The sequence below is a fragment of the Drosophila subpulchrella genome, chromosome 2L (assembly GCF_014743375.2).
Source record: "Drosophila subpulchrella strain 33 F10 #4 breed RU33 chromosome 2L, RU_Dsub_v1.1 Primary Assembly, whole genome shotgun sequence".
NCBI classification, from domain to species: domain Eukaryota; kingdom Metazoa; phylum Arthropoda; class Insecta; order Diptera; family Drosophilidae; genus Drosophila; species Drosophila subpulchrella.
This window is the reverse complement of record NC_050610.1, coordinates 4302656-4319282: the sequence shown is the minus strand read 5'-3', so window position 1 is coordinate 4319282 and position 16627 is coordinate 4302656. Positions and strand designations below refer to the sequence as shown.

The following is a 16627-nucleotide window of genomic DNA, read 5'->3' as shown; positions in this document are numbered from 1 at the left end:
TGTGGGTCATTTCAATAGGCAATTCACAATAAAAGTCCGCAAAAAGGCCATAAACTAAAGAAAAACAAGCGAACAAAAAACTTTTTTTGTGTATGTATAAAAATACATAAATACCAAATATGTCAACACACTTTGTGGTTTAATTAAGATTAACTAAAGGATACCTTTAAGAAATATTATAAGAAAAGTTTTAAAACTAATAAGGAGTTCTGGGGAAGATGTAATTAAATTTGGGTTTATTTAAGGATACCGTAATCAAATAAAATAGGAAAGGAGTTAAAACCATTAAGCTTTTCTGGAATAGTAGTAAATAATTTGGTTTACCTTAAAAAAATTAAATAAGAAAAAGCTATAAATTAATACGAACTTCTAGGGAAGTAGTAATTTCATTTGTTTTTACTTAAGGATACCTTAAACAAATTCAATAAGATAAAAGTGAAATCAAGTAAGGTGTTCTAGGGAAGAAGTAATTAAATTTTTGGTTTAACTTAGCGTTACCTTAATCAAATAAAATAAGAAAATGGTTAAAGCAAACAAGCATTTTTGGGGAAGTAGCAGTTCAATATAAAAATATTAAGAGAACTAAAAAAGTTCTGTATTTTTTAGAATTCTCAAAAAATTATTTTATTTGACTCATGAATAACCAAAAATAATAGGAATTTAAAAATTTCGATCCAATGGAAAAACAAATATTTTTAAATTCTTAGGCCTATTCCACTTGTCATTTTCGAGGGGTTTACTCAATTTTAATTTGAACAAATGTTAAGTTACTATAAAAATATTGTCTAAAATTTTGCCAAGTTAAATATAAAACGAATTCCAAGCGAAATCGATTTTTGAAAATGTCTCAGGGCTGGCTTTACTCATTTCTCTGAGTGTCATTTTTGCAAGCGCAGCATCCCTGGAGCATCTGTCACGCAAAGGACACGCGCTTGCGCCCGAACCGCCCACCCGAGTAACGGGACTGTCAAAACATTGGGAGAGCGGGAGAGAGCCAGTAATCCTGGGAGCCCACAGCCTCCGAGTCCGAGTCCTGCGGAAACCCAGTGTGCGATGAGGAGCCAACTGAAACGGAAACGAAATCTGCAGTAATTCGCAACAAAGCGTGGCAATTGAAAACTCAAACAAAAACAACATAACTAACTGGGCGAAAAGGACTACAAAAGGGGTGGAGGGACGAGGAGGCGCGGATGCAAAAAGCCGAGCGAGTGCAGTCGTGTGAAAATTGTTGTATCGAAAGTGCATAAAATGTGGCCCACAAACAATTAGCGGAATAAGCAGAGCACGGAGAACAAAACAAAAGTCGGACTAACTAGAAAGCAAACAGGATGTCAAGGACTTGAGCCGGGGGGGAGGAAGGGGGCTTGGTGGCGGAGGATAAGGGTGCCAGGAAGGGTGAGACTAACGGAACTTAGGGCGCATCAGGATCCGCAAGTGTCGCCAAGATGCGTACCTACTACACGGCGAAGGATATGCGAAAATACGGCGATTTGAGCTATGAGTAAGTACCAAAATGGGCAAACCCCTCTTTTGAACATCAAAGGATTCCGAAAAAGGAGGTGGGCCTTTGGGGAGTTGGAGTGCTGGGGGAGGGGGGGTGGTGGCTGGGAGGCAGAGGACAGGTGTGCCATTGTGTGTCATCGCTTGTTTGCTTGGAGCTTTCGAGCCGAATGCCATTTCAACGCTCATCCGCTTCCCTCAGCCCTTCAAACCATTCGATTCCTCCTCTTTCCGTCTGCTTGCTCGAGTAAAATGCAATTCCAAGTGTCAACTGAAAATTTTGTTTTTGTCCACAATCGGATGGATTAGAAAGGAAATTCCTTTGAAAGGATTTCACATGGCCAAAGAAAAAATTGGTTACAGAGAACGAGAAATAGGATAAACATTATGGTAGTGCCTGATGTATCTACTCAATTTTCCTAATGATTTTATTTATTTGATTTTGATATTTAACGTTTAATATTACATTCTATCTAAATAGTTATCTATTTTAATTGGGGCTTGTATGGGGTTCTTTTTTCTTTAAATATGTACTTTCAAGCCCTTCGAGTGTTATTATACACTATTATTTTATTTGAACTGCTATAGAAACAATCTAATTTATTATAACTTTTCTCTGAAACAAATACTCCTTAGCCGACTAGGTATATTTAAACATACACATATTAAATTTTGTTTATATCAACATCAATTAAAACCCTCGAAAGTGAAGTCAGGAATTAGACTGTTAATAATAGCTAATTTTTCTAGGCTAGCAATATAAAAAGGCTTTAAAGATGCCTCCTGTCTACATGGCACTCCATCTCAAAAGTATTACCTCACTGTTTTCTTACTCACACTACATTTTCCTTGGTGTTACATACCATTCTTACACTGTAACAGAATCTCGAATGTTCATTTTTTATTGCCTACTTCATTGGGCGTTCCTCGGCTGCATATTCATGAGCTAGCCCTGGCTTAAATTGAAATACATTGACAGCATCACGTTCCCCTGCAATTCTCGACACAGGAACCAAACTTCTGGGAGGTGTGGTGGGTGGGTCGAAGGACCTGAAAGTGGGTTGTGGATGGTCTAGGCGGGCAGCGGATTAAGGACTTTCGGCTGAGTGGCCACTCGCAACGCTTCTCTTGTCTCGGGCAGTCATTATATTGTTTGTTGCCTTAATTAATGGCTGTCAGCATAAAAAACTGCTAAGCTCTATAGAGAATACAATGAACCTACCAGAAGTTTGTGGTAAACATGGAAGGTCAACGGGTGATGAGAAGGGCTCGAGTGAACTACGAAGGCAATGAACCAAACTAAATTAAGGAATGATGGATGGTGATGGTTTGCCAGCCATAATAGTTTCGTAATATTTTCGGCCTATTAAACTAGCAGAACAATAATGTTACTATAGTTCTACCATATCCAGTTTCAAATGCATCTATAAGAAGTGAATACTAACTTTAAATATAGTTCATTTACAATACTACTTTCAGGTATTAATACTGCTCTTTTCAATTACTATTATATGTAAATCAATGTATTTTAGCTTTGCATATTTCAAATCTAATAGATTTATTCGTAATTATTCTTTGATCAAAATTAGGATTAGGATATTCTTATAAATGTTTTAGCTAAGTTTATAAGATGAAAAATCTGAAAACGTTCTCATATCTCTACCAGATTTCAAACACCTCCCCTTGGCTTTTTCTGCTAGACTTAAAAATATAAATTAATCACTATTTTGTTGTTTTTTCACAGAAGCAAATACCTGCTGGATCCAAAGTTTATGACCAAGCGGGATCTGCAGCAATACTACCGCTACTACAACATGAACAAGAACCGCGGCCAGTTCAAGAAGATAGTGATTGTGATCTTCTGCCTCTGCGTGTTTTCCTACCTGTGCGTGGACTATAATCTCAGGACGAAGCTGCTCCGTTTCCGCGATGGCTTCGATTTCATGGCCCGCATCGAGGACCATTACGGCGTGAATGTGACCACGGCCTACTTCGTGGACACCCCGGGCTGTCGGATGCCGCACTTCGAGGTCACCGATGACACCATTGCCCAGTTCATGTTCAAGCCGCGTCCCTACAGTTGCAACAGGGCTCTGGTCCGGACCAGTGACACGGTGCCCGGCGAGCTGCACCTCAATCTGGATGCCAGTGAGCTGCTCACCTACTACAACATCAGCGACCTGTCCTCCGTGAGTTGCAACTTCACGGAGGTGAAGCGGAACACCGATTCCAGCAACACCCATAGTCCGCCTGTGGGTTTTAAGCTGAAGAAGGTGGTGAAACTTCCGCCTGGCCTGGAATTCATTTGCATGTGGTGCTATGATTCCGCGGACAAACTTCTCTACAAGGACTGTCACTTTCTGGCGGTGGAAAAGCCACGGGTAAGACCGCCACTTAAAAGTGGATCCGATAGGGTCAGCTTCAATAAGAGCAAGGATGAGCAGGAACGTCTCTCCGTGATGATCCTCGGCATGGACAGCCTGTCGCATCTGAATTTCCTTCGGCAAATGCGACAGACAGCGAACTACATCCGGAAGCACCTGTCCCACGTGGAGCTGTGGGGCTACAACAAGGTGGGTGACAACACCTTCCCCAACCTTGTGCCCCTGCTGAGCGGCTTGGATGACCAGGAACTCAATCTGGCCTGCACACCGAAAACATTGAGGTCCTTCGACAGATGCTCCTTCATTTGGAAACGCTACCAGCAGCAGGGCTTTCGCTCTGTTTTCGCCGAGGACGTGGCCTTGCTCTCGGCTTTCAATTACAACAACAACGGATTCAGGAAGCAGCCCACTGACTACTATCTGCGGCCCATGATCATGGAGATGGAGAAGACGCTGGCCTTCAAGAAGGACCTAAACATGCACTTGTGCATGGGCAGCCGGAGGACTGCGGATGTGCTGCTGGAGTACATGAGTAAACTGGTGCCCCGGATGAGCAGAGATCTCTTCTTCTCCTTCTTCTGGACGGTCGCCCTCACACACGACTACTTCAACTTTCCCTCACTCCTGGATCAGGCCATCCTGGCCCAGTTGACGCAGCTACAAGATTCCGGAGTGCTTAATCGGACGGTGGTAATGCTCCTGTCCGATCACGGTCTACGATGGGGTTCCTTTCGACGAACCTACCAGGGAATGATGGAGGAGCGCCAGCCCCTGATGATGGTGTTATACCCACCCTGGATGAACGAGCGGTATCCGGAGGCCATAGCCAATCTTAGGCTGAATGCCCGCCGGCTGACCACTCCTTTTGATGTCCATGCGACGATGTTGCAGCTGCTGAAGCTGGGGAATCTGGAGGCGGATCAGTTGCTGCGCAGATCAGCGGAGCTGGATGAGCCGGACAGCACGCTGCCCAGGGGCATCAGTTTGTTCCTGCCCATCCCGGCGGCGAGGACCTGCGAGCAGGCGGGGATTGCCGCCCACTGGTGCACGTGCCACCAGCGCCAGGAGCTGCAGACGAACGATCCCAGGGTGCAGCGGGCGGCGCGGTATTTGGTGCGTCTGATCAACAACCGGCTGAAGGACAGCTCGCAGTGCAGGACGCTCTACCTGAACTCCATACTGCAGGCTCTGATTGCGGCGCCCCACTCGAAGATCGTGAAGAACATATCCACGGACTACGCGGTGGACATCACCCTGCGACTGCAGACGAAGCCCGGACTGGGCGTCTTCGAGTCCACGGTGCGGATGACGGGCTACACGACCGTTCTCACGGGCACCATCAGCCGGCTGAATCTGTACGGAAGCCAGAGCTACTGCCTGAACGATCCGGCCCTGAAGATGTTCTGCTATTGCCACAGATAAGGTGGCCTTGAAAATGGGTTCCTCGGGATGGGGTGTTTGACGTCAAAGACTTAAAACCCATTAACGTAGCCTTAGCCATAAAAACTAGTTTATTTCTATGAAATAGCCAAAGTTTGTAAAAATACTAATCAAATTTTAGCCTTTGCCCTAAGGAGTTCCCAGTCTTATGCACCTATGTAGTCACATTAGTGTAGCGGTATTTGTTTATTTGCCATTAACTTAGAGGACAATAAACTGAATAAACTAATAATCGTAATACCCGCGGAAGTACTTTATGTGTATGTAAAATAATTTATAAACTATTACTGATAGCGAGAGGGATAGCAAACTTATAAACGAATAATCGTGTGTGTTATATGAGGTATGTAAAAGTAATACACCATATTGAGTTGTAATACAAAGTCCACCTTAGCATATTTTAAGTTGCATTATAATGAAAATTCAAATTTTTTTTAAATAGGTCAATTAGAAACCTCTCGACAAAATATAAAATATTAGTAAAGAAAACGCCCGTGAACAGTTATAAAATGTTCAGTATTTTTTAATTATTATTAAGCATGTATTTTTATAGTTTTCATAATTACATTTTTAAACCAATGCACATGTATATTTTTTGTGATTGACAATTTAAAAATAAATAATAAACCAAGTCAAAAAATTGTGTACTAGTCAATTTGTTGATTTCATTTATGGCTCTGAACGATATCAAATACACAGGTAGGTGAGGTAATAATAATAATAAATAATAGACAGAGTTTTTAAAGGCTTAACTTTACAATTGCTGAATGGTTACAAATTCAGCAGATAATTTCAATTTGCAAAATTATCAAACAACTGTAATTTAATTTAATTATTTAATTACATACGAATGAAAGAAATTTTGATGTTACACATTTGTTATTACTTTTTAATTTAAGATGAGAACTCAAGGTTGTTGAATTGCGAAGGTCTCTGACAATTAAATTTGTATGAAACAGCAGACAGACAATAACCGAAATTCCACGGTTCAAAACAGTTTAGCGAATACCCTATGTATTTTCAAAGCCGATTGGCTTGCGGCTTAAAATAATCGATAGTAGAATAATCATCGGTTTTATGATCCAGCCCTAGTTGTTTACTGTCTTATCAGTTCAGTTTTCGTTTTATTTTTCCTCATCTTCCATTCTCCATCTTGCATCTCGCTTTTTTACTGACTTACGCTGAGGCTGTCTCCCTTTTTCACTGACACTTACGTTGGCTTACGTTTTGCTGACACTTGGGAAGCATCTTGCATCTCGCTTTTTCACTGACACTTACGTTCGGCCCTTACGTTTTCTTACGTCCTCCGAGAATTCCTGCTGTTTTGTTTTGATTGTTTTGATTTTTTTGATGAGCCGAATTTCTGCCACCTGCCCAAACCATGGATTAAATTAGTAGATTTTATGTTTTTCTCGAACTCATCGAAGTAGATAAGGATGCCGCCCACGGAGACACTGCGTCCGGGGGAACGCGGGGGAGCCGGAGGATCGGCGACAGGAGGTCCCGAACAAACGTACATCATCAGGCAGAGCAACAAATACTATGAACACCGTGATTCCCAAGCCACAGCTATGTCGGTCGACTACTCCGGGCAGTGGGTGCTCCTCGCGGGACGCGGTCACCTAGCCCTGCAGCGCCTGGGGCAGGATGACGGCTCCCTGCGACGACACGAAAGGCAGTCGAAGTACGAGGTCTCCGTGGCGGAGTTTGCCATATGTCCCAGTCGCAAGGAGTACTGCGCCATAGCGGTGAGTAATCAGGAATGCCTTTCAGTGGACCAAGTTAATCCCTCCTTAAAATTGCAGACCAGCCAGTACATCGACATCGTGCGCTGGGGCACTTCGGAGCCCCACTACGAGATGTCCTTGCGCGGGCACACTCGCACAGTGACCGACATTGACTGGCACGGCAAGGATCCCAATCTGCTGGTCAGCTGCTCCATAGACACCTTCTCCCACATCTGGGACTTGAGGGAACCCAGAAAACCGGCATTGTCTTTGAATGCCGTCTGTATGTGTATGTATCACCAAAGGTATTTCTGATTCCATATTAAACTTAGTACTCCTTCAGCTGGTGCCACCCAAGTGGGCTTTAATCGCGTCTCGGGAAACCTTTTGGCCGCCGCCCACGATGGGGATCTACGCATCTGGGACATTCGCAAGGGTAGCTGTCCCACACACTACATCACAGCACATTTAAACAGAGTGCACGGCATCAATTGGAGCCACAAAAGGGAGACCTGCCTGGCTACCGCCAGCCAGGATGGAACGGTCAAGTACTTCGATGTGTGCAATCCTCGCAGGGCCGAGAAAATCATCACCACCATGTCGCCCGTGTGGAGAGCCAGATACACGGTAAGCTATAATTACATTATACCTGGCCACCTTTATATCAAATTCCTTAATGCAGCCCATTGGCAACGGCCTCGTGAGTATTGTGGTGCCCCACTTGGGTCGCGGTGAGAACAGCTTGCTACTCTGGAGCAACAGTAAGCAAACGGATCCTATATGTTCCTTTGTGGGTCACACCGATGTCATTCTTGACTTTGCCTGGCGTCCGAATCACGAGAGTTCCTCGGAAATAGTGAGTATTAAAGAGATACCAATTGTTTTCTTAATTACACTTTGATAAATATTTAGGAACTGGTTACCTGGTCCAGGGATCGCACCCTAAGGGTGTGGAAGATCGATGATAATATGCTGAAGCTTTGCGAGCCGTCTGCGGAGGAAGAAGATTCCCGATTTGAGCCCGATCTCAGTGAGCTGAGAGTGCCTACTCCACCAGAGTTGTTGCATCCGCGTTCAATTTTGGTTGCCGCCTCGTTGCCCATATCTACGGGTGACGGAGCCTGCAACACGCTGCCCATGGCCCGCTCTCCCAGCTTTGGAGGTTACTACCGCAGGGAGGAGCCGCACATAGCCAGATCTCTAACAGATCAGCCCACGTGCTCGCTGCACCACGAGTTTTCGCTTCTCAACACGAACATGCCTCATGTCGAGGTGGACACACTAGATGCCATAAAGCGGTACGCCTGCTTCAAGATTTGCGCCGGAGGACACACGGTAATATTGCAAGTGACCTTCGCCACTTCGTATCCAAGTCCCAGTGTTCCGCCAGATTTTCAACTTTGCCAAGGCACCACCCTGTCCAGCGAGGTGAGTGGCGTCCTGCTTAAAGTGCTGCGTTGCAATGCGTTGCAGCGGGTTAAGAAATCCCGCACCTGCCTGGAACAATGTCTACGTGCGCTGGTAGCGGCCATGAAGAAAAAGGTGGCAGCTGTAGGTGGGGCCGATCGTAGCCAGTTGCACCTGCAATCCCCTCGGCTGGAAGGAGCTCTGTCCAGCACCCTGCACGATGCCTGCATTCCATATCCACGGACGTCGGGGGTGCACTTCAATGCCATCGGCATGCTGACCACATTTGCCCAGCCGGTGAACAACAAAAGGCTAACCCTGCGACAGCACACAGCCTTGACTCCGAGGACTTTCTCATCGATCAATGGCAGTGGACTGTTAGGAAACGTGATGGCCACCGCCCAGCGGGAGGCAAATGCCTCATTTTATCTCCAGGAGAGGATGATTTCGGGGAAACCAGGAAAACAGCGAGCCATCCGGCAGATGAACGGAAGCCCGGTTGTTCATATATATGACACAAGCAGCCTGCTTCACATTAGTCGCAGCATGGCCCGTGAGTTCTCTCTGGATAAACTCAACATAGCGGAAACATGCCGTAAAAATGGCGAGCTCTGTCGCCAGCATGGTCGCTTGGACCTGGTGCCCGTGTGGCTGTTGGCGGAGCTGATAGCCACACCCCAAGTCCCCAATGAATCGCTCAACGAGCTGCTGTTCTACAAGGATCCCTTCAAGAAATCATTGCTGGAATCACTGATTATGCATTATGCCACCTCTGGCGACATACAGACTGCTGTCCTGCTCGCTTGCTTGTTTGATAAGTGTCCTACGGGTGGAGGTGCTATCATGGAGATGGCCGTCCGACTTCCGCCTCAGCTGAACTCGCAAATTTCGCCTTATCACACGGTGCTCCCGCTTGACGCCAAGTCTTCTTCGTCATCCAACACTTGGCAACAACTAAAGCAACTGCGCAGCAATTCTTGGTCCGACTCCTTGGATCTGGAAGTGAAGCAAGTCCAGTCCGATGCATATGCTTGCTCTTTGATTAGACGCGTCAAGGTGCCGTTGTTCGATCAATTTAAGCGAGCCTACGCCGAAATCCTATTTGGTTGGCAGTTGCTCTCAAAGCGGGCTCTGATCCTCAAGCACACACAGAATATGCCACCTCCAATCCAGGGCGTGGAGTTCGTTACTGAGTGTGGGACGTGTGCGAAGCCCAAGCGGACGCCCAAGTGCGAGCCCTGCAAACGACCCGTACTCTTCTGTGTGCTCTGCCGTTTGCCTGTGAAGGGAGCGGCCAACGCGTGTTTGGCCTGTGGTCATGGCGGTCACATGGATCACATGATGCAATGGTTTGAGGTGAGTACCCTTCCCAACCAATACTTCTAACACCTTTCGGGTTTATCATAAATCGAAAGATTTTTTGCAATTTTGCGTACATTTATTTTTGTTTACAACAAAACAGAAATATTTTAATACGAAATTACTGTATAAATATATTAAACTAAAATTTTTAATTAAATGCTTGTATGTTTATTAATATTTCTTACAGAAACACAAAGTGTGTGCTACATGTGGCTGCAAATGCTTGGAACGCACAGCTGAACTGCTAGCCCTTCTTAGCTGATCGGGATCTTGAGTGATGTGTTTCCTTTTCATCTTTATACTGGCTAAACTTTCTTTCATTTTTGTGGATATCAAAATAGTTAGGTGTTTTTTAGTCAATAAGCTATAAATTTTTGTACGATTTGCATACCATTGAGAAATATACGACCATTTACTAGCTAAACTAAAAAGTAAGAGCAATATGGAACTATACACATGACCAAAGTAATGTAAACGCGGGCATTAGACAAAAACTATTTTTTGATTTTTTCAATTACATACATTTATTCTTTTAAATTATAAACTTTCGTTTTCTTTTAATTTCTTAGCTTAATATCTACGATTTACTTGTAGTTTTTGCATTTGCAATCATTATATTTGTGTTTGTGTTGTTCGTCAAAATCTAAAGTTTTATTTGTTTTGGAAATCATTTTTTAAATAAGATTCTACACCTCCGGCGTTTCTAGTGTTTGTGTGTTTTCTTTTGTTCAGTAAGCGTCATAATTATAAAAGAAAGTTTAATGGAACGAAACTAAATATGCAGCACTGAGGAACTGCTCGCAGATCAGTGTACAAATTAAATTATAAAAAAAAAACAATATTGCAATTTAGGCAAATCTTTCTAGGAATAATACATTTTCGATATAGCGACAAAAACATTAGATATATAAAGCCGTACTTAAAACCAAACACGCACAAAACAAATAAACAATAAAGTGAAAGGCGTAGATTAAATTTCAACTCTTTGAGGGATCAACTTGGCTGAGTTTTTTTTTAGCAGGGTTGAACTGCATTTTGGACTTAACTACAAGCGTGTATGTATTAATGTGTATGTGGTCCTAGATTAACTATCTTGGATGGGGATCGGTGCCGGGACAGGGTCGGTTGGGTAATCAGTACCAGCCGCTGGCCAGGTTGTAGTTCTCTTGATATCATTTCAACTGGTCGCGGTACGTTATGATTGCCTTCATCAGCAGACGGACGTTGCTGAACTGCGAGTTCTTGGGGCTGTTCTTAATGAACTGCTGGCAATTGCGATACAGCTCCGAGAGCACTTTGGGAGCGTGCTCACGGGTAATGGGATCAGCCATGTTGATGGCCAACAACGCCTCGTTAAGGTATCTGCAAATGCAAAAGTAAATTAGTTTTATGAATTTATACTATTTCTTTCTAAACTCACCTCTGCTTAAGCTCATTGTGATTGGTCATGTCAGCGGATATCTGTTGAATGAGCGACAGCAAAACCTTCTGTTCCAGCCTGCATCCCTCCGGAGCGAAGGCCTGATTGCTGTCCGTGTGGCGGAGTGTAAACTCCACTAGGCTCAAGTCGTTGGCGAGCAGAGCCTGATGGAAGGCCTTGTTGATTTGTCCAGCGAGCAAAAGCTGCTTGATGCTGTCCCTGAGGTCGTATGGTGGTGCCGGTGTAGCTGCCTGCGAACGCATGGCCATGCTCTGGGTCTCCATGTGCTTGCGCAACTCTGCTCGGATCGTTTCCTGGACCTGGCGCGCCAGCAGAATCTCCAAGCTCTTCACCTCTCTTTGCGTCTCGAGCATGGCGTCCGTGAGCTCAGTGCGATGCTTATGCAGGCTGCTCTCTACCAGTTGCTTTAGCATGGTTAACTTGTTGTTCAGTTCCTCGGAGTTGGCACCCACAGCTTGGGGCTGGGGCATGTGCTGCAGGTAGGTATTGAACTGGACCATGACTAAAAGAAAGTGACAACAGAATTAATAAATTGTAAGAAAAGAGTTAATTGTAATATTCTCACAGTCTTTTATTCCCACGCTGAAGGCGTCATGCAGTTGCTTAAACATGTTCTGCGAGGACTTCTCATAAGCTGGAATCAAGGTGCTGCTCATGGATTCGATAAATGCAGTTTGTAGGCTGGCTTGGACACCCATCAACACGGACTTGCCAAACGTGTCCAGAAATTGCTAATAAGTAAGAGGTAAAGTATTAACTTTGAACTTCTTTTTAAGGAAATCTAGAAATACATACCTTGCTCTTGCACACCTGGGCAATGTTCTCTTTTACCGCCTTGTCAAAACCGCTCAATTTCTGCACAATCTCAACTTGCATTTGGGCTTGGAGCTGATCCATCTTGGCATTCACCCGCGGGAGTAGTTGTCGCTGAAGTTCCATGTTCAAAACGTTACCAATGATGTCCGTGAAGTGGCTCATGACGTACTGGTTCAGTACCTGAAGCACGGAGTCGCGCAGTTCGCGGTTTTGACTCTCACTGAAAGTTATATGGTTAAAATTATCCCCATTCTGTGCCCCATCGTTTTTAAATAACTCACCGCGCCGCCAGGAATTCGGTCAATTTCTTTTTATGTTCGTTTTCGTAGCGCTTAAGGTACTGCTCCATTAGTTTGGACAGCTGCATCTCGATTTTATAAGCCAGCTGACTAACATTCTTAGGCTCTAAGGAGGCATCTTGCTTGCTGTGCTGGGCCACCACCACTTCTTGTTGTTTTTGTAGTTTAATGACTTCGTTCTCCAACTTATTCAGTTGCTTGGATTGAGCTTTAACCAGATCTGCAAAGAAATCAATGGGAGTGTATTATAGTTTTTATTTTCCTCTATTATATCACAAACACTCACCTAGGAGTAGTTCCATCTTGGCATTCAGCTCTCCATTTCCTCCCGAGCCATTGCCTGCTCCGCCCGCATTATCGTTGCTGCTGCTATTGCTCGTATTCAGCGTTGTGGCCGTATTGTTGTTGCTGTTGCTGCCCACACTAGTGTTATTGTTGTTTCCGCCACCAAGCGTGGGTGGAACATTACCATTGTTGGTGTTCTGTACTGCCTGCGACATGATCTGGGCAGCATTCTGCAGCTCAGCCGAGTTGGTGAGGGATTGCAGCTTTACGATGGGCCAGGTTCCATCCACTGCTTCCAACAGTGGTGACGAATTTGCCAGCTCTTCTTCCTCATCGTCATCATCGTCGTCCAGATTCTCAAGCTCCGCTTCATAGGCATCGGCATCTTCCTGAGTGGCCATGATCTCCTGCACCTCGCGACTCGGACTTGAACCGCCACTGGCCAAGTTCTCAGCCACATTACGCTCCGGATTTCGATCGATGGCAATGAACTTCTTGCGCGCGTCGAGCTTTTCCTTGAGTTTTTGTTGCTCACGGTCCTCGATAAGCGTGTTGTTCATGAGATTAATAAGAACATCCGCATTGGGGGTTTCGGCACTTTTGGACGTAACCGTGGCCAGCATGCGAAGGGTTTGCAAAACAGCCGAATCAATGGACCTATCCTTTCCGCCGTCAGCTGCAGAGCTATCCGCTCCTGTGGAAGTCGTGGTGCTGGTGGCTACCACTACAGCTGTTGCCGTAGAGGTTCCGCTTGCACTGAATGCATCTGGGGTCATGAGATTAACCTGCTGCGGATAGGCGTTGCTTAGTTGCGGGGACTCGGACTTGGCGACCTCCTTGGTCGCTTCCTGCATGATGGCGGAAGGAGCAGCAGCCGCTGCAGCCGCCACAGCCACTATGGCCGATGAGCTGCCCGTTGAAGATCTCTTTGCGGATTTAGCAAACAAAGCATCTAGCTGAACAGTACCCGCAGATCCGGTGTTGGGAGATTCGGGCTCTTGTTTGATTAGCAGATGGTCCTCCGGGGTCTCGGATCGCTTGCTGCTCAGGCTGCGGCGCTCCTGTTTTTCGGCAACGCACGGCTGGTAAATGATTTGACATTCCTGAAGGCTCTTTGCCTGCACCACAAACATGTGCAGCACAAGCGCACTGGTGGAATTGGTATCGTCGTCGAAGTCATCAGGCTCCTCAATAGGATAGTAGCTCTCGATGGAGCTTTTAACTCGACGCATGCTAGCGTTCACAATAGAGAAGGAAAGAATGCCGGAGCTAAGCTTGAATTCAGCAACGTTCTGAATCCGTTTGGAGGACTCGCTTCCGTCTTCTTCGCTATCACTGCCTTTATCTTCGGATTCTTCGCTGCTGATGTTGCCAATTTGCATAACGTAGACAGCCAAAGAATCCAAGCAGGACAGCACCAAATAGTTAGCACTGCGATCTATTCCCGCGATGAAGTTAGCGGGTTGTCCTAACGACGGGCTGCTTGCCACTACGTTGATAGTCTGCAGACATTCCCACAACGAGCAGTTCCACAACTTGATTTCGGTATTGGCATCGCTCGTAGTGATCACGTGCTGCCAGTAGGAGCTAAGACAAGAGTTGTGTTTTCAGTGGTCAGTTATTAAATAAATCAATTGATTAATACTCCTAGCTGGACCAATGATTAATTGAATTTACTTACTCTTCAACAGGCTTGTTGATATTGTCGAGGAAGAAGAGTGAGCAGACCTTTTTGCCATCATGTGGCTTCCACTCATGCAGGCAACGATGATTGCGCACATCGAACAAGTAGATTTGGTAAAAGCGGACCAAGCCATCGGCGCAGGCTGCGGCCACAGTTGTGCCATCCGGCGACAGAGCGGCGCAGGTGATTAGCGAGTCCTCCTCAATCTTCAGATAACCAGTTTCTAGGGCAGCCGGTTGAATCTTGCCGCGCTGCACGGAAATAAAAACTATTAATATTTTAAATTGCATGAAATCTTAGCACAAACGAACCCCATGCTCAGAGACAATCATCTTGACTTGGAAGCACTGGAACTGCGAGCTTCGCGACCAAATGAGCAGCTGGTTCTCATCGTCGTCGTCGTTGATGGGAACATTGGAGTTGCTGCTGCAGACATATGGACACCAGGAGACCATGTCGTACTCCGGCACATACTTGGGAATTGGGTCCTCCACCTTCAGCACAAGATTGCACAACAGATTGCCTTCGATTTGATCGACTTTGTAGACAAACAGTGAGCTGACGTCGATTACAGCTAGAATGCGCTCGCGGTCGGTGTGGGCAAACTGCAAGTCTAAGACCTCGCCGCTCATCCCCTTGATCAGAGCTCGCATGCTGCTGGCGATGTTGCAGACGCGCACCATGCCCTCCATGCCAGTGGCTTTGTTGTTGACTGGGAACACAATGCAAAATCGGTTAGTCGAGTAATAATAAAGAAGTGTCTTTACATCCAAGTCTATTTTCAGCACAAGAATAGGCAATCTAAGTAGTAGATTGAACTAATCTTTAATAGTGTGATCATACCTCGATGTTTTTTAGGATCTAACTATTTTTTATAAAAATCAGATTGTGTACGGAGAATTTCCTTACTGTATTTCCTAACATCAACCAAATCAAATAAATGCAATTATGTTGGCATTCCAACACTAACAAAATCCTCTCCTTCCTTCGTAAAACTGATTTATCCCATACCATTTAAGAAAGCTGTCTCGATATAAAATAAGCCATTCGAACCGAAAGCCTTTGTTGTTAGCGCTCTAATTTTAAGTTAGCTCATCGTTTAACACTGTAACTTAGCTTAATAAAAATAAATAAATAATAATATTGAAATTTCGTTTTGAAAATAATTTTTAAATACATCATTCTTCAATTTAACAATCGTTGGAATCTCACGTGACATGTATAAATGTAATGTTGTAGCGTCAGGATTAGTAAATAATTCTAGACGCAACAAATAACTACAGCAGCTACGTATTACCCCATACCCATCAAATCTAATTGGTCATGGAGTTCCAATGGGATGATCAAAGCTTACCATTAATGGCGTAGGCCAAGTGCTTGCCATCGCGGTGGACGGCCACCAGGTGTCCCGGGTAGTAGTACTTGCGCTCCCACTTGTAGTCGACGATGTTCTTTAGCTTGACCTTGGAGGAGCCGCGTGTGTGGACGCCGCCAGAGGTGAGGACCTTGGTCTTGTTGGTCTTGATGACGCGGCAGCACTGCTTCTCCTGCGGCTGGAAGTGGCTGCAAAAAAGGACACATGGGGATGTCAGGAGCAAGGATGATATAATGATTTCAAGTAGTACGCACATGATTTCCACATCCTGTGGCTCCGCCGCATTGCCGTTGGCGGCTATGGGCTTGTCCTGGTCGGCGCTGTTGCTCATTCCGGATGCTGCGTCGATGGCCGGAGCACGGATGCGGATGCGAACGTCTGCTGGCGATGGATGGTACGCGGATCTCGCTCTGCCACACCTTGGCGACCGGGGTACAGACGGCGGCGGGGGGGAGTAGGCTGGGGGCGGCGTCTTACGAAAGATTGGCAAGTGTGCAAGCGCGAAGAGCGCGATTAACATTGACACATCGGCTGACTGCAGGTGGGAGACGAAATGGCATGGGGGTACACATTATTAATTTTGCCAGTTTATGCCCAGCAACGGCGACTCACACTAACCTGCCCTATCAATATGCAGCAGTGGGAATTGCCTCGTTTTCTCCTGCTAAATGCACCCAGCCGGTACGCGGAAACTCTGGCCTGCAGCAATTATTCGGTTACCTTTCGAAACTAAACCATTTAATTAGCTGCTCCTCGTAAACTCAGAAATTTTCGCAAATTTTTGCTCAATGCCGCAAAGCGCTAGAGATGTGTAGCGGCGTGTGCAAGCACAATCGATAACGGCCAGCGTCTGCTATCGGCGGCGCTGTGTCGCGATAGGGATGGACGCTCTCGGCAACGCTTTTTC

General features: G+C 45.5%; 3 protein-coding genes across 5 annotated transcripts; 2 read left to right on the top strand and 1 right to left on the bottom strand.

The window, feature by feature from the left end:
* Window positions 1-1056: 1056 nt before the first annotated feature.
* Window positions 1057-5927, top strand: LOC119546533. The gene is made up of 2 exons (XM_037852873.1): window positions 1057-1501; window positions 3245-5927. The coding sequence occupies exons 1-2, from the start codon at window positions 1446-1448 to the stop codon at window positions 5304-5306; spliced, it is 2118 nt and encodes a 705-aa protein (XP_037708801.1). The 5' UTR covers window positions 1057-1445; the 3' UTR covers window positions 5307-5927.
* A 682-nt stretch (window positions 5928-6609) lies between these two features.
* Window positions 6610-10360, top strand: LOC119546075 (GATOR complex protein Wdr59). Its single transcript, XM_037852151.1, has 6 exons — window positions 6610-7072; window positions 7130-7340; window positions 7395-7678; window positions 7734-7907; window positions 7964-9814; window positions 10008-10360. The coding sequence occupies exons 1-6, from the start codon at window positions 6761-6763 to the stop codon at window positions 10080-10082; spliced, it is 2907 nt and encodes a 968-aa protein (XP_037708079.1). The 5' UTR covers window positions 6610-6760; the 3' UTR covers window positions 10083-10360.
* On the bottom strand, window positions 10318-16531 carry LOC119546074 (enhancer of mRNA-decapping protein 4 homolog). 3 transcript variants are annotated; one of them, XM_037852149.1, is made up of 11 exons: window positions 16333-16531; window positions 15975-16255; window positions 15700-15908; window positions 14657-15057; window positions 14343-14596; window positions 12663-14248; window positions 12359-12596; window positions 12057-12297; window positions 11827-11992; window positions 11241-11763; window positions 10993-11182 (listed from the first exon to the last, which is right to left on the bottom strand). In XM_037852149.1, exons 2-11 carry the CDS (start codon window positions 16238-16240, stop codon window positions 10993-10995), a joined length of 4074 nt encoding a protein of 1357 aa, XP_037708077.1. In that variant the 5' UTR covers window positions 16241-16255; window positions 16333-16531. The 3 variants fall into 3 exon arrangements, with proteins under 3 accessions (XP_037708078.1, XP_037708077.1, XP_037708076.1); XM_037852148.1 differs by having other exon boundaries at window positions 16339-16531; XM_037852150.1 differs by lacking the exon at window positions 16333-16531 and having other exon boundaries at window positions 10318-11182; window positions 15975-16240.
* Window positions 16532-16627: the final 96 nt, after the last annotated feature.